General features: G+C 36.4%; 1 protein-coding gene across 1 annotated transcript in view; it reads right to left on the bottom strand.

The window, feature by feature from the left end:
* The window catches only part of LOC124864225 (voltage-dependent T-type calcium channel subunit alpha-1H-like), a 220,033-nt gene that overhangs the window by 4,900 nt on the left and 192,142 nt on the right, over positions 1-22,991 (bottom strand). The window contains exons 27-37 of the mRNA XM_047358911.1: positions 22,389-22,581; positions 16,902-17,053; positions 15,466-15,575; positions 14,324-14,457; positions 14,003-14,073; positions 13,353-13,431; positions 7,265-7,386; positions 4,880-5,038; positions 4,603-4,743; positions 4,278-4,446; positions 925-1,082 (exon numbers count right to left, since the gene is read on the bottom strand). Of these exons, the coding sequence (XP_047214867.1) occupies positions 925-1,082; positions 4,278-4,446; positions 4,603-4,743; positions 4,880-5,038; positions 7,265-7,386; positions 13,353-13,431; positions 14,003-14,073; positions 14,324-14,457; positions 15,466-15,575; positions 16,902-17,053; positions 22,389-22,581 (1,488 nt within the window). The remainder of the gene's footprint in view (positions 1-924; positions 1,083-4,277; positions 4,447-4,602; positions 4,744-4,879; positions 5,039-7,264; positions 7,387-13,352; positions 13,432-14,002; positions 14,074-14,323; positions 14,458-15,465; positions 15,576-16,901; positions 17,054-22,388; positions 22,582-22,991) is intronic.

Here is a 22,991-nt window from a genome sequence, read left to right as displayed (position 1 = left end):
GTAAGTTCATATGATATAGAAAATAGAAATTTACTAAGAAAAAATTTATGCTACGATTTCTATAATGACTTAACGGTTTGTCACATTCAGTCTTGTTATCTTTATTAATTAAAACACATATATTCCTGCATTTGAAGCTTGCAGCTGCCAAAATGCAGCACTTTGCAAATGTGGTTTTAACATTTTAAAACAAAGTAGTGTATAACTGTAATGTGGAAGAAGAATGATCTATGTTTTTCAAATTGTTTTATAATAACAATCTGAAAACTGTGGAGGTTATTTGTATTCAAGCCCCTGAGTCAATACAAAGTGAAACCACCTTTTGCTACAATTGCAAGATAGCTCAACCTCAGTCAGATCGGATGAAGTCTGTGAACATTCTTTTTTCAGTCTCACTACTGAATCTTATTTTGATTCAGTTCCTGACTTTGACTCCAGGAAGGTGACCCTCCACCTCAATTTCAAGTTTTAAACATGTCCCTCCATGATGATAATGGCTCTCACTGTGGTCACTGAAGTCCCAATGAAGGTAGAAAGCGTTGTTACCCTTTCCAGTCTGATGGATGTCAATGACTTTGTTTCAAATCTGTTTTTGCATTTCTATTTCTATTTATTTATATCAAGACATGGTGTGGTGCTGTTTGAATTCCTTTAGCCTATATGTTCTATTTAAGTGCTTTTTGATTCTACAGGTCTGCCAGTTGTCATGCATTGTTGTGTCTAGAAAAATAAACCAAGAAGGACGAAGTTAATTACAGTTCCATCATGATTCAAAACAATGAGGAATAATTTTTTGATGATAGGAAGCAATAAACTGTGACAATAAAGCAAAAAACAGAAGTAAACTGTAAGGCAGCAGATACCTTTTTATGGCACAGTTTACAACCAAATGTGTATTTGGTTCGATGGGATGGGGTCTCTCACCTGTCTGTGCAGGGCCCGTGGTGAGGGGCTGGGTGTTGGTGGGGCAATGCGGGGCAAAGTAAGAGTAGGAGTCGACTGGGGGAGAAGAGGGGAAACATCTGGAACCTGCAGCAAAGAGCGGCTCTCACAGGGCTGGGGTTGGACCGACATCACTGAGACTGCAAGATTAGATGAATCAAGGGTTCATCACTCAAGGTTAAATCACATCTATGCCTCTGTAGAAACATGCAGCTTTGTGGAAAAATCATGCACAGTTAATATTATACAGATGCATGTACTTGTTCTTGTAACTTCATTGTAAATAACATTTTATTATGATAGAACATCTGGATTAAAGAAATGAGGAATTTCAGTTAGAAAAAATCCCGAGGAAGATTTAGACATGATTAAAAGATGCTCCAACATCCGATGCACTATCAAAATAAAACGTTTTCTGAATGAAAGTTGTTAAAACATAGAATGAATTGCTAATCAGAGCAGAGGTGCTACCTTGCAGCTATTTTTCAAATGAATCTTTATAAGGACACGAATAGTAATCTGCATTTAGATTCTGGTTAGAAAAACGTTTTACATGACTACATAGTCTTAAGAGCTTATAAAAAATACAGATGATAGGAAAGCAAATCCAATCTCTTTTTACTGTGAAACTATTTAACCAGAATCTAAGGTCTTCTGAACACATTTATCCATTGAACCTGTGAGTTCAGATATCTTTTAAAGCCGCTTCAGCATTAAGTTAGTTTTCAAATTAAAACCTTCAGCTCAAGCTCTTAAGTCACTTATATTGAAAACCTACTGTAATCAGTACATAGTCTTTTTGACACATACAGTTTTGTGACTTTCCAGCTAGTCCTGAAAGTTAACTTTCATCCTCTCTTATGTATCCAGACATTTAGAAGCTGAGCAGATGAGCCTATGTGAAAGTTGAAGAGATTCACGTGGATCAATTCATCCACTACAGACAGTACCTTGGGACAGAGCTCGGTCTGCCCACAGCCTGGCCACAACGTGCCATTAGAGTCTGGCTGCAGATAAAACAGTCGTTGTCAGTGCCTTAAAAAGTGTTCCCTGGGCAATTTGTGTTTTGCTTCTACTATAACTTTTTACTGAGAAAAGAAATTGTCAGGAAAGAAAGAAAAAAAACACCCATGATGTTGTGTAACAATTTTAATGAACTGCATATTTTAATGTGCTGAAAATTCCAAAATGAAATAACTAAAATGGGTATTAAATAAAAAGTGTTTACAACTTAGCTCTTACTCAAATTTTCCTCTAACTCAAAATTACTAAACCTTTATTTGCTTGTTTTCTTTCTAACTTTCCAACAACAGAGACCACACTCCCTCCTTTGCACAAATAAAAAAACATTCCAGCTAGTCAAAAGTGAAACTGTTTTATTAGGCCTGAGCAGTAAAGTGCTGTAAAGACCTATTGTAATGGCAGGATTTTTTTAAATTTATTATTTATTTGCCACTTTGCGTGGCTTTTATCACAACTAAACAAATATGAGAACTCACCAAACTTTGCCCAAATTTGTCTCCCAACTAAAAGTTTGGGATTTTAATGGAATAGAAAATGGACGTGGCCAAATGGCTCTACAGCATCCCCTAAAGTGGGAAAGTCTAACTAGTAAGTCCTAGAGAATTGAAATTTGGTACATCCCTTCAAATCATGAAAAAAGTCTCTTGGGGGGTATGCCCTAAAACCAACAGGAAGTTGGCCATTTTGGGTCAAAGGGTCATTGTTGGGTGTTTTTTGATGTTTCATACATGTCAAACTTTAACGAATTCCTCATAGGGATTTTGAGCTATTGGCTTCAAATTTGGTCAGTATGAACCTAGGACCTGGAGGATAAAATGATTAAAATCTTGACTTTTTGAGCAGGTTTAGGGGGTGTGGCCAGACCCCAAACTTTACCTATTCACCAAAGAATTCAAACATAATTTTTGCATTGATATGCTGAATGAGACCAGACTTGGTATGATTGATTCCCTTTGGATGCCCGACGATCCTATGTGGTCAATGCCAACGTCATCAAAGCCCGCCCCCCTGAGAACAGGAAGTCACTTTTTTCGCTTGGAAAGGTACCTTTCTGACCCTGTTGACCTAATCAACTTGAAACTATGTCAAAGACAGAAAACAAGTTGGTCTAACTTTGTTTGGAACACAGAGACTGTACTTTGGAGGGTGTTGCCGTAGCGACGTGGCAAAAGACTTGTCACGCCATACGTTTGGCTCTAATTTTGACATATGTCATCTGATCTGCCCCAAATTCAATACGTTCGTTCTTAGTCCGCCCACCAAAAGATATCCAGTGAAATATTTGGTGGGCGGGGGCTAATTTCTTCACAGCGCCCCTACAAGATTTTAAAAAAATCAGCCCCAAGCCATGCTATGACAGAGGATTATGAAATTCGCAACATATATGTAACTTCTCAGGACCTACAAAAAAAGTCTCTTGGAGCCATAGTCCAAACTACACAATAAGTCAGCCATTTTGGATTGAATTTGTGATTTTGACCCCATTTTTGCCGTTTCTAGCCTCCGTATCTAAGCGAACTTCTACAACTTTTGACTGACACTCTTCAAAATGGATGTCATTCTTTTCAATTCTGACTCTTACAAGCTTCAAGCACAGTGGGAAGACACAGAACAAGGTGATGTTAAATCATAATGCAAACAGTTATTGTTGGCATGGCAAATTATTATATCTCGCCATTGACATACGTTTGCCTCTAAATTACACACACATGGTCCGATTTACACCAAACTGAATGTGGTTGATCTTTGTCAACCCCCAAACAGCTCTATTGGACTACATTAGAATTCGTATCAACGTCGCTGCCTAGGAGACTTCAAATGCTCCATCTCCCTCATACACCATCGGATACACACCAAATTCTGCATGCATCATCATGGACGAATGCAGAACACGTTGACACAGTCAACTGAAGACATCACTTCTGCGCCACCCACTGACAACCAAATGAGAGGTTTCTTAGCTGACTGACCTTCCTTGACAGTCTACATAAGTTTAAATCTTTGTCTAATAAAACATATTAATTTTTATGACAATTTCAAAGCATGACAGAAAGTATCTACAAAAACTAACTTAAAATAAATAAGTTAACCTCAGGCCTGCACATATTTATAGCAGATGCACAGTGACTCTTAAGTACTGTTTTTAACTTGTTAAGCTTCATGCATCATAAAGCACTATATTCCATGTGAGGTTTAGTAAACCATGTTGTCAGTAGTGCTGCAGTCAGTTACATGTTAAAACACAGGAAAATTAAATTAACGAATCTCAACATATGTGGGGAGGTGTTCGCAAGTTTTAATTAAAAGGTTACCTGCATGCTGGTGCTCTGAACTGGCAACTATCTCATTTAAAGGGTAGGGGGCACTGGCAGGCCGCACAAGTTGAAACATATAGCTGTCATTTGGCAGAGAGTGCATTCTGGACACAGACATCTTGCCTGATGATAGCGGGTCCTGGTCATTGTACTGCAGGTCTTCCTCCTGCAGAGGGCGACATACACCACAAGGTTTAATTAGCTGAATTCTGCTTTATCAGAATAACTGTCACACTGTGTTAAAATCAGTAAGATAATTCTTCAGTGCATGCTAAAGTATTATTTTACAACTGTATCTTGCTAACAAACACAGTCCTCCAACCTCTTCAGGTGAATTCGGGCATGGCCCAATATAAGTCCCTCCCACTGAGCTATTGTTGGATTCTGTGCTTTGTCTGCGTTGTCTCTCCACTTCCATTTCCAGTGCAATCTCTGCATCCATCTCTGCATCCTCTTTGGCCTCCTATGAAAAGAGATTCATTTTTTACTTTACATTTTGCAGCCAGTTTTTAGGCCCGTTAAAAACTAGAATGAGACACCTTTAGCCAAGTACATAGGTTTTTATCACACTAGTTCTTAGCTTTTTCCTGTGTTTGCACCTTGTTGCTCTCCTCTAGATGTTTCATCAAAACGGCCACCACCACATTGACCAAAACAAACTGGGCCATGAGCACGAAAGTTACAAAGTAAATCGGAGATATCCAGGGTAGGTATGATAGACAGTGGATTTCATGTGGCTGGCACTCCCTTAAAGTGTCCTAAGGAAACAAAGAGTAAGATTCAGACATTCAAACACCGACAAAAATAAAAAGACACACACATCTAAAAAAAAAGCCACACCTATAAGAACTCAAATCAGAATCCGAATCAGCTTTATTTCAAAGGCTGAAATGCAAAAACATTCCTTTAAAAAATTAGAAAGTATGACAAAATTCACCAGATAAAGGACATTCATGATTAATGTGTGTCATATAAGCATGATCAGAGTAAAACAAATATGTTTAAAAAGAACAAATTGCAAATTTATAAACCACCTTGTCAATACAATAAAATGAAATGAATGCTTTTTTAAATTAATGACTATTCACAATTTAGTCCTGAAGTAAAAAATAACCGGCCAGCCTGAATAGATGTTTGTTGATCAAGTATTTCGGGTTCAAATCTGTGTTGGTGGTAAATAAGGGGACCTGCTATTTTTTACATTCCTTTTGTTAGTTTGTTTCTGTCCCTATTTCACTCACTGAAAAAAATATTTATAGATTTACCAGTACCTGATTCCAGAAATATTCAACATTTAAAACACAGTTCATCCATTTTGGAATAGATCATTCCCATCTAATCTCTTTTAACTGCCATTCTAGTGAATATTGACAGTCTTGTCACATTAAGAAAAAGGGTGTCTCTAATTGGTTCATTCATTGAACCTCTAGTGCAGATCAGTTAATAAGAAAACCACTAATTTTAAACAGTGACATGTGACAGCCATCTCCTAATGTATTTAGGGAGTAGCAGGATCAGAAGAAGCATGATTTTAATGAAACAGGAAACACTGCAACAAGACATTCAGTGGGAGATATATCCACTTTGACTGCTGTTTACCAAAATAACCAAAAAGATCATTGAAAAAAATAATTAGTTGAATCAATAAAGTTGAATCAAAATAAAATTATATATATATTTTTAAATTCATCATGAAGTTGCCACTGCCATTCTGCTATGCAAGGGTGTGTTCAGAGTAATGTCCAACAAGGATTCCAAAAAACTGAAATGAATACAGGGGATATCTAAAGATTTGCAACATGAATATTAAATAATAATAATAAATAATGAGATAATGAGGTACATGTCAATAAAAGTGCAATTTCCTCAGTCTTCTTTTTCTATTCTTCCATTACAATGTTTTTTGCAACTTAAGCACTAAATCTTATGTGGGTATATTTTGCACTTGCACTGAATATATTATTGGCAAGGGGATTTTCAAAAATTGGAATATACTAGTCTAAAAATGTTGACGCTTTTCATTAAAATTATATTTTTTCAAAAACAAAGAGAATAAATAACTCAATTTAAAATAATCTGAGCAATAAATCAATATGTTAAAAAAAGGTATACGTTGAAGTAGTCCTTTTTCCCCTAACCTCTTTTTGAAGTAGATGTTATATATGAAGTAATGACAGAGATAGGTAAATTCAAAGTACATTATCAGCACAGTTTCCACTTAGCAAAATCATTCAAACATTAACAAAGTTATAAACAACAAAACATCAAGATTTATATTTTAGACTTCATTCTTGAAGGAATTTACTTTTTTCTTTAAAAGGAATTTAAATCTCTATAATTTTCAACATTCAGCTTATCATAACCTATATATAATATATATAGGTAATATATATAGGTTATATGATATATAACTTCTGCAACCAAACTGTAAATTCAAAATATTTTCAATAAGGTAAAAATTAAAGATGCTGCAGTGTTGACATTGCCATGTTCTAACCTACCGTGCATCCACATAATTGCTTTTAGAGGTCAATGCTCTCTCTGTGGCATCAGATAATCTAGTCATCAAGCATGAGAGTCTTCAGTTCACTGTGTGTGTGCGTGTGTGTTTTTGTACTTGTTGCTGAGTGAGAACCATTTTTCGTATTTTTATCGCAAAGTGAGGACATTTTGACAAAGTGAGGTCATTTTCCTGGTCCTCACTTTTTCAAATTCCGTTCTTGGGACAGGGGTTAGGTTTAGGACTAGGGTATGAATTGAGTTATTGTTAGGGTCAGGGTTAGGTATTAACTGGTTAGGGTTAGGGTTAGTGTTAGGGTCAGGGTTAGGCACTAAAAATCAAGGAAAATGAATGGAAGTCAATGGAATTAACCGAAAAGTCCTCATAAAGATAGTAAAACACGGATGTGTGTGTGTGTGTGTGTGTGTGTGTGTGTGTGTGTGTGTGTGTGTGTGTGTGTGTGTGTGTGCGTGTCTGTTCATACTTTCATAATCCCATTCCAGTTGTCTCCTGTGGAAACTCGAAACAGTGTGAGGAAGGCCATTCCAAAATTCTCAAATGTTGCGTGACGACTTAGACCCTCACATGGGTTGCTGTCGCTGCACTCTGATAAAAAAAAAACAAAAAAACAAACACTCTTAGACAAAACTTACAAAGTAATCTCTAACAAAATATTCAAACTGTTAAGAAGTGACTAAAACTGGTCTTTATCAACAATGATGATTATACAAATGTTGGCAATAATCCAGAGAAACACTCAACTTATTTTTATCAAGCCCAAAGTCTCTAATGACTGAAAATAACTTTCCCATATAGGATGCATGCTGTCTTCACTGCCTACAGTACTGAATTGCTGTAAGTTATGAATACAAATCACTATGCTAAGGCCCTACTTAAAGACTAAAATCAACTCCTTTGAAATATTCGGAAAATGAATAAATTATAATATTTACACTATTAGAAACATAAATATGTGTTTATATTGAAAAAAACATACCAGAAGTAGGTAAACACAAGTTACTGTCAGATTTCTGAATGAATCAATAAGGATGTTCTTAGGATGATTTTCTGAAGAACCAGAAGTTTAGTTTATTTTGTAATAAAATATATATATATTTAATATAGAATTCAGTTAGAGAAAAATCTATGCCATCATTTTCATAAAGCAAGCATGAACAGGATGTTGTAAGCCAATAATAGTCCGATGTCCATGGACGTCCCTGGTAGTTAAAACAAACACACCCTTTGACAGGAGAATATGTATATTGCCGTCAGTGCAGCAGAATGTAGCTTTTTCACTATAAATGCAGCTTGATTTGAAAAAAAAAACCACCCAAATTTAAAAACTGCTAATTACTCAGAGATGCCATACGTAGTGCATAAACCTTGTGCAGAGTGTTACCATACATTACATTAAAGCGAATTCAATGTCTACCGGCATACTTTCAGAGATTATTCATAAGACTCGAGTCTTGGGCTTTGTGTCTGAGTTGAATCTTAAGTCCTTAAATCACGGGTTTAGGTTGTGTCTAAAGTATTTTGCAGCTTAAGTGTAATTCAAGTCTAAGTTGCAGACTTGAGTCCCCTTTTTTGCCATACTCTCATGTTTGCAGTGGCGTGCACAGACATTTTGGGGGGCAGGTGCTCAAGTGGAAAAAAAGGGCACCTTGAGCGGCCCATGGAGCTGTCAGTTGGCTTTGTAGTGTGAGATTTATTACAGGCACAACATGAACATAATTTATATGTATTACTAAGCAACCCCAAAACAAACTGTCCAGTGGGTTGAAGGGAAATGACCACCCAGGAAAAAAAAACTCAAAACAAGAATGCATTTGACAAAATTCTTAAGATTAATAAGGCAACAAAATGATCATAGACTGATTTAAAGTTAGATTACTGATTCACAACCTGAACTTCCTGAGTCAAATTTGAAACTTACGTTATCCTTACGTTATATTTTTTTACTTTTTACACACTGAGCACAACGTGTTTGTCTTGACTATATCATTCTGTACTTTTATCACAAAATGTCTTCTGCACCAAATAATCTTATGTTGTAGCAAAGCAGGTTACACTGTCAAATTTACCAGGTAGGTCACACTAAATTAGTTATCTTCAGAAATGTGAGTAACCAGTGACCATTGTACAGTGTAAATCAACTATACCCAGAAAATGAGTTATAAAATCTTTATAGTCAAAATGAAACCAACATCAGAGAATATGATCATAAGAAGAATCATCTATACTTCTGCATGTAGCCAGCGTGATTTATGACAGAATTTATTCTTAGAGAATAAAAATTAATGAGATTACAAGTCCTGAGAACTGATAAGATGTCTGCTATTTAGAAATTAAAATATTCTGATCACATCATCATTTTTACACACAGAAGTAGAAAATACAACTTAGCCTACATGCCCCACATTTACTGAACTTTATTAAAGGTATTTTAGTAGTGTATGAATTGTAATGTTAACCAGCTCATTTGGCTGTATTTGTAATAAAAAAAAATAAATACATGAGTCAAACAGAAGTCATCATGGACCATAATAGCAAATGTAATACCAACATCTATGAGATAGATTTGAATACATTTTTTTCTTCTAATTTAATCTAAGAGTTAAGTCGTAGACATTTTCCTGGCACCTGGTGGTGGCCATAGAAGACATAGCGGGTAAAGGTAGGCCATTCATTGGCCTGTTCTGTTTAGATAAAATGGTGGCAGGTGAAGTTTTAACTTTTTCATCTGAAGTTTAGGAAGTAAGTATATTCGTTTTGTTTGTTTCCTGGATGGTTAGCCGGCCTGTCGGCAGGGCAGGGCTCTATCTGACGGCGGAGGGGAGGAGAGAAGAGGTAAGCTGGACCAGCACAGGTCCAACTCTCTGCTCTGCATGCAGCCAGTCTCCGTTGAGAGACACACAAGTGGTATTATAGGCCTTTAAATTCAGAAATTTTACCTTGGGCCCCACACTATACACTGTAAAAAAACAAAAAAGATTTCAGGAGGGCACTTTTTTCTCCAAAAGATAAAAGGGCAGGTGCTCTAGCACCACCTAGCGTCTATCTGTGCACGTCCCTGCATGTTTGCACATTTAGGCTGATTTTAAATTAGCCAGAAAGCTTTATTTGAGGCAGACAAGCCCAAAATAAACAACACGTACTGTGTGGTATTTGTTTATTTGAAAAAATGACAGACTGAGACATGGAAGGAGTTTTACACATTTAAAAAAAAGATGCTTCACTCCCAACTGACTAAGACAAGCATTTGGCTTCATTTTACAAACAGGTTCATTTTAGTGCTCTGCTAGTGTGAAGCTAGCATGTAATAGACCAAACTTTATTGATATATTATCCAATTAAGTGGCAAGTGTTTTTTATTTTTATTTTTGGTTATGCACAACAAACCACCTGGTGCTATAGAGCAAGTAAGCATATCTCTTTGAACATTAGTGGATTTTTGTTTAGGGAAATTGATACATAATTACCAATATCCTATTTAGAAAGCCGTAATAGTTAATAGTTTAGTTATAAAAAAATCAGGAATACTCTGAGTAGAGAGGGGCTAAGTGTTGTGTCCCACTAGATATGACATATCGTGGAAAATAATTATTTGCAATGGACATGGAAAATTCTTCAAGCCGATTTTGACAGAAAGCCCTATGAGCAATTGTGCAAAAAGATATATTTAGCTACTTCAAACTTGGGTCTCATCAACTGGAAGCTGAGGGGGCCTGAGATTGTTCACTGTGTATGATGTAACTCTTTTTTTATATATCAGTTAACAAGAGAAAAGGGAGAAGATTTAACAATGTCACACTTCAGCTCAGAGGAACTGATTTAGGCAGCTTTGCATAATATAAAAATGGAATCCAGCTTCAGAAAGTTCTTTTTTTCAATATAACCATTTGTGGTGTCTCTGGAACAAATGGAAGACACCCAAAATGTAATTTTTAGATTTAATCAGTAATTTATCTGGCAGAAAGAGAGACCCTCCTTTCCCTTCCTGTCTGACTCACAACAAAATAGCATGAGGACCGTGTTAGAGATGGTGATTCATCTGCGTGTAGATCAAAGGAGATTGCTAATTAGATTTAGTTTGGGGGATCAAAACAAAACAGCTTTGGTATCTGCTGTGCTAAAAATACCTTTATTGCATTGCTGAGCTATACATGTCAGTGAAGTCAGAAAAGAGTCCTAGATATCCACAACCCATACTCCACTTCTCAGTATTATCTTTTAGGTTGTCGTACAATAATCAGTGTTGGAAATGTTGGGGCCTTTGGGGCTACAGCTTTTCTTTGTCATGGGTAAAAAATATACATTGAATCCTAACTTTATAGTAAATTTTCTCAATTAGCAACAAAAAACTTAGATTTTTTTTTTCAATTTGTGAATTAGTTATTTTACAAAAAATCACTTTGTAAATAAACCATCTTAAATCAAATAAATATTTTAGTATTTTGTTTGTTTATTTACATGGTACCATTAGTGTCACAGTGCAACTAGCTGCAACAGGAAGTTTAAAGTCTACAAGCAAAGAATTCCCCATTTCTTTCATTAGTGAAGTTGCTAACAAAATCTCTTTCAGTACTTAATGTATTCTATAATAGAGCAGAAATAAAAATAACCACAAATAATCAGAAACCACTTTTTTTCCTGTTCATTTAAATTTTACCTACTAGTATTAGCACTGCAGCACAACTAGCTGCAACAGGAAACTAGAAAAATAACAGCAATCAATTTGTATTTTTTTCCAGAAGTGAATTCAGAAGACTGTTTTAGAAGAAAGTAAGGTGGCATAAAAGAACGTCAAAACAAACATTTCTTTTTTTTTTTTTTATACTATTTAAGGGTTAGGGTTTTTGCTCTGTAGTTAGGCTGGTAGTTATTATAGTTTTTAATCTAGGCAGATCAGGTACCTTACAATTGAATCTATCTACTGAAAATCAGCCACAGATCCAAGTTTTTGTTGTTTTTGTTTTCTTTAATAAACAACACCCTCTACAAGTTTTCACGACCTCCACAAGTATTGATACCCTTGATAACACTGTGTAAAAAACTTAAGAAAATACTTAATTTTTGTGGATTAAAAGACTACCACTCTGAAATTCATTCATTGAGTTGGTGGGGATGTTACAAGTTGGTGCCACAATTATTGGCACCCTATAGAATAAATGTAAGTGAAGCATTTTTGTAATGTATACTCTTAAGCTCATCAGAGCTTAAGAGTATAAACCTTCAAGTAATAATTCAAAAAATGGGAATGGTAAATGGCTTGCAGTGTATAGCGCTTTATCAAGCCCCCAGAGACCCCAAAGAGCTTTACACTACATTCAGTCATCCATCCATTCACAGTGGCAAGCTACATTGTAGCTACAGCTGCTCTGGGGCAGACTTACAGAAGTGAGGCTGCCATACCATCAGCAGCAAGGCGGGTGAAGTGTCTTGCCCAAGAACACAATGACTGAGACAGAACGGGGGTTCGAACTAGCAACCCACAGATTACAAGACAAACCCTTACCACTGTCACCATTGTCACTGTATTGGGTGTTTCGTCGAAAGACAAGAGCACATCCGATAGAAATAAAGCAGGTGTTTGTTGATCCCCATAAGTCAGGAAATAGAAGGAAGAGCAATAAATGCAAGGTGTAAAACAGTTAGAATTCAGCAAAACAAAGCTAGACTGGACCCCGAGCTGGTCTTGCTCATAGAGGACGTAAAACATATCCCAGCAACACTGTCAACTGCACCAAGGGTGGCATTTGGGGTCATCAAGTCTCCATAACAATTTACTTTAAGACTTGAGTACACATCCTCACCAGGGATGCCAATAAAAAGTATTTGGATGTTTGAGTGTACTTTATTTTCCACGGACCATTCCAGTTTGAATTATTCTTTGTCACACCAATAATGATATGAGGATATCTAGTGTATGTTCTTAGTGGGTTGGTTTAATTAGGACCTGGTAAAGATCAGACAATTTCTACATTATAACGTTAGAATTGACAGAATCTGTACTTCCTTTATTAGCATGGCTCTAACACTCATGTTCTGTACAGTTGCATCAATTGTCTTTACAAACCAAAATATATATCATGAAGACAACTCGGAGGCATCCGTATAAAGAAAACAGCTTTTCTCAGCATCCCTGCCAATATAGCAATCACAGCAAAAAACAGCCTTACGAAAAACACATTACTTTCTTTTCCACCGTATAATGACATTTCCCAGAAAGCATACTCTCTCATCAGCAAGTTGTTTTTCATTTTTCCTTCCCAGATGTGGCTAATCCTCTCACAGAAAATGAGTTGGATGTAGCAGCCTTATCAGGAGAGCAATGTGTAAATAAACATGATCATGCAAATGGGTTGTTTCCTCTGTACCCAAAAAGCAGGCCTCTGGTGTGAATGAGTGAGTGGTAGAGAGGCAGAATTCAACAAAAATGATTCAGGCAGGAAAATTTGCTTTAAGCTGTGACTGCAGGGACAATAAGTGAATCTCAAACCACGTTTCGCTGAAGCATGGAGACCAGTGTGTGTGTTGTTTTTCTGACTGAGGTGTGTGTGACTGACCCAGTTTGCCAAAGAGCTCCACTCCCAGAGCAGCGTAGATGAAGAAGAGCAACATGAAGAGGAGACCAAGATTTCCCACCTGGAAGTGATACACATGTTAGACTCCCCTCTCGGAACGGAGCACGACAGTGTAAATATTCCTTGTTTGAAACTCCAGAGAATACAAGGATTAAGATTTATTTCAATGTTTTCTGTTTTTAAATTAATTGTAACTGATACATATTTGACTTTATTTATGGCGAGACCACACTGAAAAAAATGTCTTCCCAGCACATAAACTCTGTGGTTTGACATGTTTTGTAAATACAGCAGCCAACACCTCCTCAAAATGGAGATCACGCAAGCTTTGAATAAAACTGCTTGGAGGTACATACTCTGTGTTCTTGTGGTTCACAAAGAAAAAGTCATAGTCGTTCTCCTTTCTAACATTATGAAAAGAAGAAAAGAAACTACCTTACAATAGAGAGCACATAAAGTAGCATAACAAGGACTACTGGTTATATGCAGTAGTCTGCTTCTAATAAATGCTTGTTTTGAAAGACAGTAATAAAAACAGATTAAGAAAAAAGTACTGTTTTCTTTGTTAGTCTGCAAGATATGGAATTAAATATGTTAACTGTTGTTGAGACCTAACAAGAGTCCTTGTTTACCTGCGGCAGTGCTTGCATGACCGTATCCAGCAGAGCTCTCATTCCTTTTGCCATCTTCAGAAGTTTTAGCACTGCAGGACACACACAGAAAGGTCTTAAGCAGTTTTTACAAGTTTCACCCGGCCTAGTTGCTGAAGAATTGACATTGGCATAAAAATATCCTAGTTGTTATATAATACTAAAGAGACAGTTGGATATGATTTTACGGAGCCTATGATGTCTTTTCATAAAATGTAAATTAATATGAAAATTCAAAATACATAGGCTTGGTTGCTTGGTCGGTGTGTGTGTGTGTGTGTGTGTGTGTGTGTGTGTGTGTACCTCGTGCAATCCGCAGTACTCTCATGATTCGGATAATGGTAGGATTTATTGGCAAAGCAGCTTTCATTTTCAGCTCTTCCAGAGTGATACCCATAATGGACAAGGCAACTATCCCAACATCTAGCTGATTCCACCTAAACATGCATTGTAAAGTCATTTTAATGACACAAAAGACTAACAAGTAAGGTAAAAAAATGGCCTATATGACAAACTGAATAAGGTTTTCCTTGCTTGACAGTACACGGCCTTGCAAAAGTAAGGAAAGGTTGTCAGAGTTGATGTTAAAACAGATGGAAAATGGGGAATCTGTGGCAATACTTGAAAACGGAATAGGCCAATGTTTGTCTTTATGTGACCATAGTTGGAAGAGGCATACCCCAAAGAACCTACAACTGACCTGTGGTTCTACAAAATGCTGTTCAAGAGGGACTTTACCCATGGATTTCACACTTTTTAGATTTTTAGTTGTAAAAAATTAAGAAAACAACGTTGTTGGTTTTTGGTTTTTATGCTTTCTATTTTTGAAAATAGCAGAATTTACATTACATTATTTCTGAAACCAAAGTCCTCTCCATCTGTGTGACAGTAATGTTTACTTAATAACCAAAGCCTATCCATCAACTGTGCTATGTGGTTCATATTCAAATCTAACATTGGCAGCCTTTGTGTTGAGAAAGTCCTGCACACCCTGTTTAATCTTTGGTGCCTTCCTTAGGGTGGTGATGTACCCAGGTTGGAAATCTTTGACATGAAAGCACAAACAAAGTAATAAACTACATTTTTTCAATATTTACAGAGCTAAAAGAAGAACAGGATGATGGGAGACAGACCTAATATTAGCTCTGCCAGACGGCTGATGGTAAACATTGAGCCAGGCATCTAAATTAATGGGTAGACCACCCACTTATCTCTTTGGGAGAGAAAACAGTAAATTTAGCCCTAAGACAAATTAACCACACTCACCAAACATGTTGTCTCTACTTTACTGAAACTGAGGCCAAAAAACCGGAATACAATAACATGTTCTAATTAGGATAACATTATTTTTCGTGACAACCTATCATGCATGATGGATAGATGAACGGATTTAGTGTTCAGCACACAGGAAAGGGTTTCATGTTTGCACTCATGGTCTGTTTTACCTGTCTTTGAAGAACCTGTGGAAGCCAAAGGCCACAAGTTTCAGCAGAGCCTCGATGACAAAGATAATGGTAAACACGTAGTTACAGTACTTCAGAACCTCCTCCAAATACTGCAAAAACACAGACACAAATGTAGAAGAACATCTCACACAGAATGCGTAGCAGTGTTTGACTCTATCATATATGTTTTTCATTATAAATTGGTAAGTTCTCAACTTGCCAACTTCAACATGTTTGTGTTAACACAAATGAGTATAAAGAAAATGTTAAGCTGTTAAAGTTTATTCTTTTATAAAACTGACACACCTTAGAAAATAATTACATTGTAAATGCAAGTAGATACTAGCTTTTAAGATGCAAATAAGCTCAAAATAAGTCATACCCCAGACAGATAAAGATTAAAATAATATTTATTCAACCATTAATTTTCTTCCTGATGGGTAATAAGATAATAAAAAACAATGTAAGAGGAGTATAATTTTTTTTTAAATTCTATTTATTTTTTTAATTTTAGTTTTTAAAACTAACTGTATTGGCATTACAGCAGATAAACCCTTATAAAACATAACCAGCTTTTTGCATGTTTCCACTGGTATTTTGACCATATATGTTTAATGATGAACTCTACAGTTTTGACATTCCCTTCACAGATTATATATTTCAAATCAGAAGAATGTGTCAATAAAATTAAAAGATATTGAGAGACCTAAATCTACCAGAGGTAGGATTTACCTGTGAGATGGGTGAGACTATTTAGCGAGAGCAAAACTGATCCACAAAAGATTTACTCTTGTCAATAATTTGAATTTAAAAAAAGAAAATATAACAACGAACTAAATTTTAATCAAAACTCTTCTTGCATGTCAATATATTTCAACAAGCCAGCTCAAAAGAGGCATCTGCATTGCCTTCAATTTAAAGTCCAGTTTTTCCAATCCATTGTCTAAAAAAACTAACTATTAATTGTTATGCTATTACTGACACACCCTTAATGTATATAACAAGGGTGAGACAAGATGGCAAGAGTATCTTCTGATACTGAAATATGACTATATTGTTTGCTGAGGCGAAGACATGGAGTTATGGTCTGGTCAATTAATCATTGTAGTGACAGAGAAGAAATGAACAGTTTGTAAACCCTGTAAGAAAATATTGCCATACACTGTGACTAACACTAGCAATACGCAATTTGGTGCTAAAGCATGGAGCAATTTCACTTTTTTTTTGCTATTTGTACTACATTGGATTATTTTGTAGTTCTAGGTAAAATAACACCTTTCACTTCTCCTGGGTTATTCTACATTGAACAGATATTTATTAAAGAGTTTGGGATTCGTGAAACATTTATTCTCTGTTTGACCATACAAAAACAGGCAATTTGTATTTCTTTTTTTGTTGGGGGTTGAGGGAGATGCAGGTGCAGGTGCATACAGTACCTGTGGCTGATTGTAGTGCTCAATGCTCATTGTGAAGACATTGATGCAAATGATGAAAGTGATGAAGAGATCCAGGTAGTGGCTTGTGCACAGAGTATGGATGGTCAGTCGCAAAGGAGAGTAGTCAGCGTAGTACGGTCTCTGCTTGGCCTCTGAAACACAAACAAACACACAAACAGGACAGAGAAAGTGAGAGACAGGCAAATATAATAGTTCTCTATAACATTACTTGTCCAGAAGTGTGCACAGTGAGGCAATGACTACTCTTTATTTAAGCTGTAAAAGTTTATTTTTGTATCGTTGGTTGACCAAGATGTATTTGTGTCTAACATCGAATCCAAATGTTTTTTGCAGTCATACTATAGTTATAAAGAATATGCTCCCAATTCCTGTGCACATTACTGGGTGTGTCTAGTTTCTAATATGAAAGGACATGAGAGTAACAGATGTGCTCATCGTTTATTTATTTAGTAACTTGTTTCCTTTGTTAATTGCACAGAACATAGTTTTAAAATAAAGATAGCAAAAACTCACAGGCTATGCATATTTTCATACTAATCAGCTAAATTATGAATATAGGTTAAAGGTTTTTAAATACCTGCTATTTTGAAGAGTTTTTCTTTTCATCAACATGTTTCAGACTTATACTAATAATAAATGTGTCATAAACAGAAAAACATGTTTAATAAATTTCATCTTTTGCTGAGACAGCATAATTTCTCATCTTAAAATTAAGAAAAAATATGACCTTGATTTAAGTACAAGTCATTCTGAGGGGAAAATATGTCATTTGTCACAAAATTCCAGGTATCACAATTATTGCCACTCTTAACAACTATCAAATAAACAAAACTGAATATTTTTTTTTATTCATAACTTACTTCTGTCGGTTCTGCCTGGTGTAAAAATATACAAAAGTGCCTCATGCCTTATTTTAAGAGTGGATGAGTATGTACAGGTCCTTCTCAAAATATTAGCATATTGTGATAAAGTTCATTATTTTCCATAATGTCATGATGAAAATTTAACATTCATATATTTTAGATTCATTGCACACTAACTGAAATATTTCAGGTCTTTTATTGTCTTAATACGGATGATTTTGGCATACAGCTCGTGAAAACCCAAAATTCCTATGTCACAAAATTAGCATATCATTAAAAGGGTCTCTAAACGAGCTATGAACCTAATCATCTGAATCAACGAGTTAACTCTAAACACCTGCAAAAGATTCCTGAGGCCTTTAAAACTCCCAGCCTGGTTCATCACTCAAAACCCCAATCATGGGTAAGACTGCCGACCTGACTGCTGTCCAGAAGGCCACTATTGACACCCTCAAGCAAGAGGGTAAGACACAGAAAGACATTTCTGAACGAATAGGCTGTTCCCAGAGTGCTGTATCAAGGCACCTCAGTGGGAAGTCTGTGGGAAGGAAAAAGTGTGGCAGAAAACGCTGCACAACGAGAAGAGGTGACCGGACCCTGAGGAAGATTGTGGAGAAGGGCCAATTCCAGACCTTGGGGGACCTGCGGAAGCAGTGGACTGAGTCTGGAGTAGAAACATCCAGAGCCACCGTGCACAGGCGTGTGCAGGAAATGGGCTACAGGTGCCGCATTCCCCAGATCAAGCCACTTTTGAACCAGAAACAGCGGCAGAAGCGCCTGACCTGGGCTACAGAGAAGCAGCACTGGACTGTTGCTCAGTGGTCCAAAGTACTTTTTTCGGATGAAAGCAAATTCTGCATGTCATTCGGAAATCAAGGTGCCAGAGTCTGGAGGAAGACTGGGGAGAAGGAAATGCCAAAATGCCAGAAGTCCAGTGTCAAGTACCCACAGTCAGGGATGGTCTGGGGTGCCGTGTCAGCTGCTGGTGTTGGTCCACTGTGTTTTATCAAGGGCAGGGTCAATGCAGCTAGCTATCAGGAGATTTTGGAGCACTTCATGCTTCCATCTGCTGAAAAGCTTTATGGAGATGAAGATTTCATTTTTCAGCACGACCTGGCACCTGCTCACAGTGCCAAAACCACTGGTAAATGGTTTACTGACCATGGTATCACTGTGCTCAACTGGCCTGCCAACTCTCCTGACCTGAACCCCATAGAGAATCTGTGGGATATTGTGAAGAGAACGTTGAGAGACTCAAGACCCAACACTCTGGATGAGCTAAAGGCCGCTATTGAAGCATCCTGGGCCTCCATAAGACCTCAGCAGTGCCACAGGCTGATTGCCTCCATGCCACGCCGCATTGAAGCAGTCATTTCTGCAAAAGGATTCCCGACCAAGTATTGAGTGCATAACTGTACATGATTATTTGAAGGTTGACGTTTTTTGTATTAAAAACACTTTTCTTTTATTGGTCGGATGAAATATGCTACTTTTGTGAGATAGGAATTTTGGGTTTTCATGAGCTGTATGCCAAAATCATCCGTATTAAGACAATAAAAGACCTGAAATATTTCAGTTAGTGTGCAATGAATCTAAAATATATGAATGTTACATTTTCATCATGATATTATGGAAAATAATGAACTTTATCACAATATGCTAATATTTTGAGAAGGACCTGTATGTCATGGACTGGTTTCTATTCCACAAGCCACAGACACTTTAACAGAGTGCATGGCCTTATGAACTCTTACAAACCCCATGGCATTTTCTATAAAAATAAAAATTATCTGGGCTTCTTTCAGACTCAGAGAATTGAAAATAAATTGTTATTGAGTATATTAGCAAGATAATGATTAAAACATATGGCCACATAAACCCTAAAATGGTTTACCAGACGCAAAACTAATCTTCGTCTCTGGCCATCTCAGTTCCCATGCCTAATGTCTCTTATAGAAGATATATGGGGTTAGTTGAGGAACCTAGAGCATAGGAGAAGACCCATGACTCTGGACAATCTCGAGAGAGATAGTGTGACGAGGAATTATCAGAGATCTCTGTTTGTATTCTTAAGCTTAGTGAAATGTTAAAGCAGAGGTGCTACTAAGTGGTGTCCAATTAGCAAAAAAGGGTTATAAAAAGTATTGACAGCAGAGGTTTAATAAGTGTGGCACCAGTGACTTCGTGGAAAGCGGCTCTTTCTTATGGTGAGATTTGTTTCCCCACTGAATACATGCACTTGAAATAAAGGTTACATTTTTCAAAGTGAGATTAAGCGGCTTCCATAAATGTTGAACTTAATGCAAGCATATTATTGCACTTTCAACAAAGACACAGCAACAGCAAGGAGATCTCTGCAATGTACTCTACTAAAGCTATGTCTACAGATAGCCATTTTGATTAACTTGAAAGGAACCTTAACACTGCCTCTAAATTGTGACCTTGTGTACACTAAGAAAAAATAAACTCTCCAGCTAGGTTTTAATAGGCTGTACTCACATGTCCATGGTGATGATTTTGAGTGGGCATCATGCCCTGTCTAACTACTACATGCTCATATGTGATAAAATGCCTGATGTAGAAGGCTACCCAGTTCATGTTCAACAGCACGCTTTTCACAAACAGAATTACAAAAGCATCACATGTTAGTAAGAAACTCTGTTGATTCAGCATCTAACCTCATGGTCAACAATAGTCATTTAAAATACTATATTCCTATTGATTCACTGATCATTTTTCCTAATTACCCTGTAAGCTTAAGAAAAACATTTGTGATGTTGAACAAACACTGAAGCCACTCTCGTCTCCAATAGCATCACTGTAAAATAAAATCTCAGTGGCTCAAAACTACTTTGTTCTTTGAAATAGATGAGTTTGGATTAGCTGAATCCCATAGTAAGAATATTTTCTGAAATAGCTGAGCTTACATTTCTACAGAACATGTTGGACCACTGAGATGTAATAATGAATAAAGGTAAGACTTGTCTTCCACTCACACCTTAATCTACTTTCGAATTTAAGAGTAGATCAAGTGCCTTACAAAAGTAGTCACATGGCTAAGGTTTTCCACATTATGTCATGTTACAACCAGAAATTTAAATGTATTTCATTGGGATTTTATTTCAGAGACCTACACATGTAGGGAATTATTGTGAAATGGCAGGAAAGGATAGGTGGCTTTCAAATTTCTTTTTCAAATGAAAATCTGAAAACTAGTTTGCATTTGCATCCAATTACTTTCACAAATTTTCACATACATGAATGTTTCTGCAACCAAATGTCTTTAGAACTCACCTCATTAGTAAATAAGGGGTTATTGCAACTATTAACCCTGCAGTTCTCAAAATGGCCTTTATGGAAATACTGCAAAAAGAAAACCAAAATATCTCCTATTTTCATGTAGTTTCTTTCTTGTCCCTCTATAGCCCTAATTTATCAAACACAGATGTAGGTTTGGACATAAATATGATCATAGTAAGAGTTCCAGTTCTGATTTGTGAAGCCATACATATACTGGACACTCCCAGGGTACGAAAAAATAACCATCAATTAGAAACCATAAACCATTAAACCTGACTTTAAATGGAGCTAAATACAGGCCAATCCTAACAAATTATTGACTCAGGGGGCTGAATACAAATGCAAGGCACATTTTCTTTCTTTTATTTAATTTTTTTTTGGTTTTTTATTGTATCTATATTTCTTTCTCTTTGGAAAATGTGCATATCTTTGGTTGTATCATGAAAAATTATGAATAGTTTTGCAAGGCCATGAAAATTAAATCAAATGTTTGTCTCTTATGTTCATCTTGATTTAAAGTAGTTCTACATGCAAACAGCTCAGTTGTTATAGCAATTTGGTACAGATATGCACAGATATTTTAATTCACTTCTATTCCTTTAAAAGTTGAACTAAAATTTACTAACAGCTATGTTACCCAAGATATTAACCTGACTGATTAACAGGTATAGCAGCCTAACGTCTGCTATGTTTCTGAGTCTGCCAGTCAAAGCATGTTTGGAGAAAATATTTATTTTCTACCAGAGTCGAGAGGCATCTCAGAGTCTTACACATGCATTGGAAGGGATTGAAGGGAAATAGACAATTCACAGAGAAAAATTTTTAATGGAGACAAATTTTCAAGGATGTACCAAGTAACTTACTAAGCATGCAAATGTTGCTATTTATATTACACTAAACAGATTTTGTTTTTTAATCCAACTCGTACATGTGTCGCTTAAGTTTATCATGTACATCTAGATTAACAATTTAGGTGGAATTTGAATGAAAGTTTGGAATTTAAAATTTTGTGGTTTGGTGATTAGTTTGGTTCTGTCTTAAATTTTCCATGCAGGGTAAGGATGGGTCAGGGTTGGGCTGCAGTCATGCAGTGACATGCATCAGATTGGCATAGCCCACACCCTTTAACAGTGATTAATCACATTTTGTGTGAGCTAGCCAGTCTTATAAACTCTCCACATTCCAACTGTAATTAACTAATCATAACCCTATTTTTATTGTTTTCTTTTTTTTTCCTTCAAGCTCTGAAAGCAGGCAGTGCTCAGAAAAATAGACTACCGACCAGCCCCTCCATTCTCCTTACTCCTGCGCTTTTTATCTATCATTTTGAGCCTCTTCTCCTCCCGTAAACGGGCCTCCTCCTCCTCCTGATCCTGCCGGCATTTGTGAAAGTTTTCCACCACCACGCCAACAAACATGTTGAGGACGAAGAAACTGACGATGAGCAGAAAGGAAATGAAGTAGAGCAACATCCAGGGGTTGTGGTTCCTCACAGGCTGGAGAGAGAGAGGAATATATGGTTTTACCTTCAAAGTTTGTTTGTATTTTAGAATCAAGACACAAGAAGTACAGATGACAAATATATTTAAGCCTCACTACTTCAGTCTTTCATACAAGAAATGTGTAACAACATATAATACATGAAATATTTTGATAAATAAAATGTAATTACAGTTAATTATTTTGTTGTTAGTCTATGCGAGTTACAAAAATTTGATGATACTACAAATATTTAATTTTAATTTTTGATGTGAGCAAATTTGATATGCTGCCTTAAAAAATAAACAGGCGTATACAGTGTATATTGTCAAACTACACACAGACATATGTTTCCAAGCTTTTAATTAGGGTGATTTTCCACTTATAGTTAATTAAAATTGGAATATTACATCAGACCAATACAATA

The sequence above is a fragment of the Girardinichthys multiradiatus genome, chromosome Y, assembly GCF_021462225.1.
Source record: "Girardinichthys multiradiatus isolate DD_20200921_A chromosome Y, DD_fGirMul_XY1, whole genome shotgun sequence".
In the NCBI taxonomy this organism is placed as follows: domain Eukaryota; kingdom Metazoa; phylum Chordata; class Actinopteri; order Cyprinodontiformes; family Goodeidae; genus Girardinichthys; species Girardinichthys multiradiatus.
Note: the sequence above shows the minus strand (reverse complement) of the source record. Positions and strands in the feature narration are given on the sequence as shown.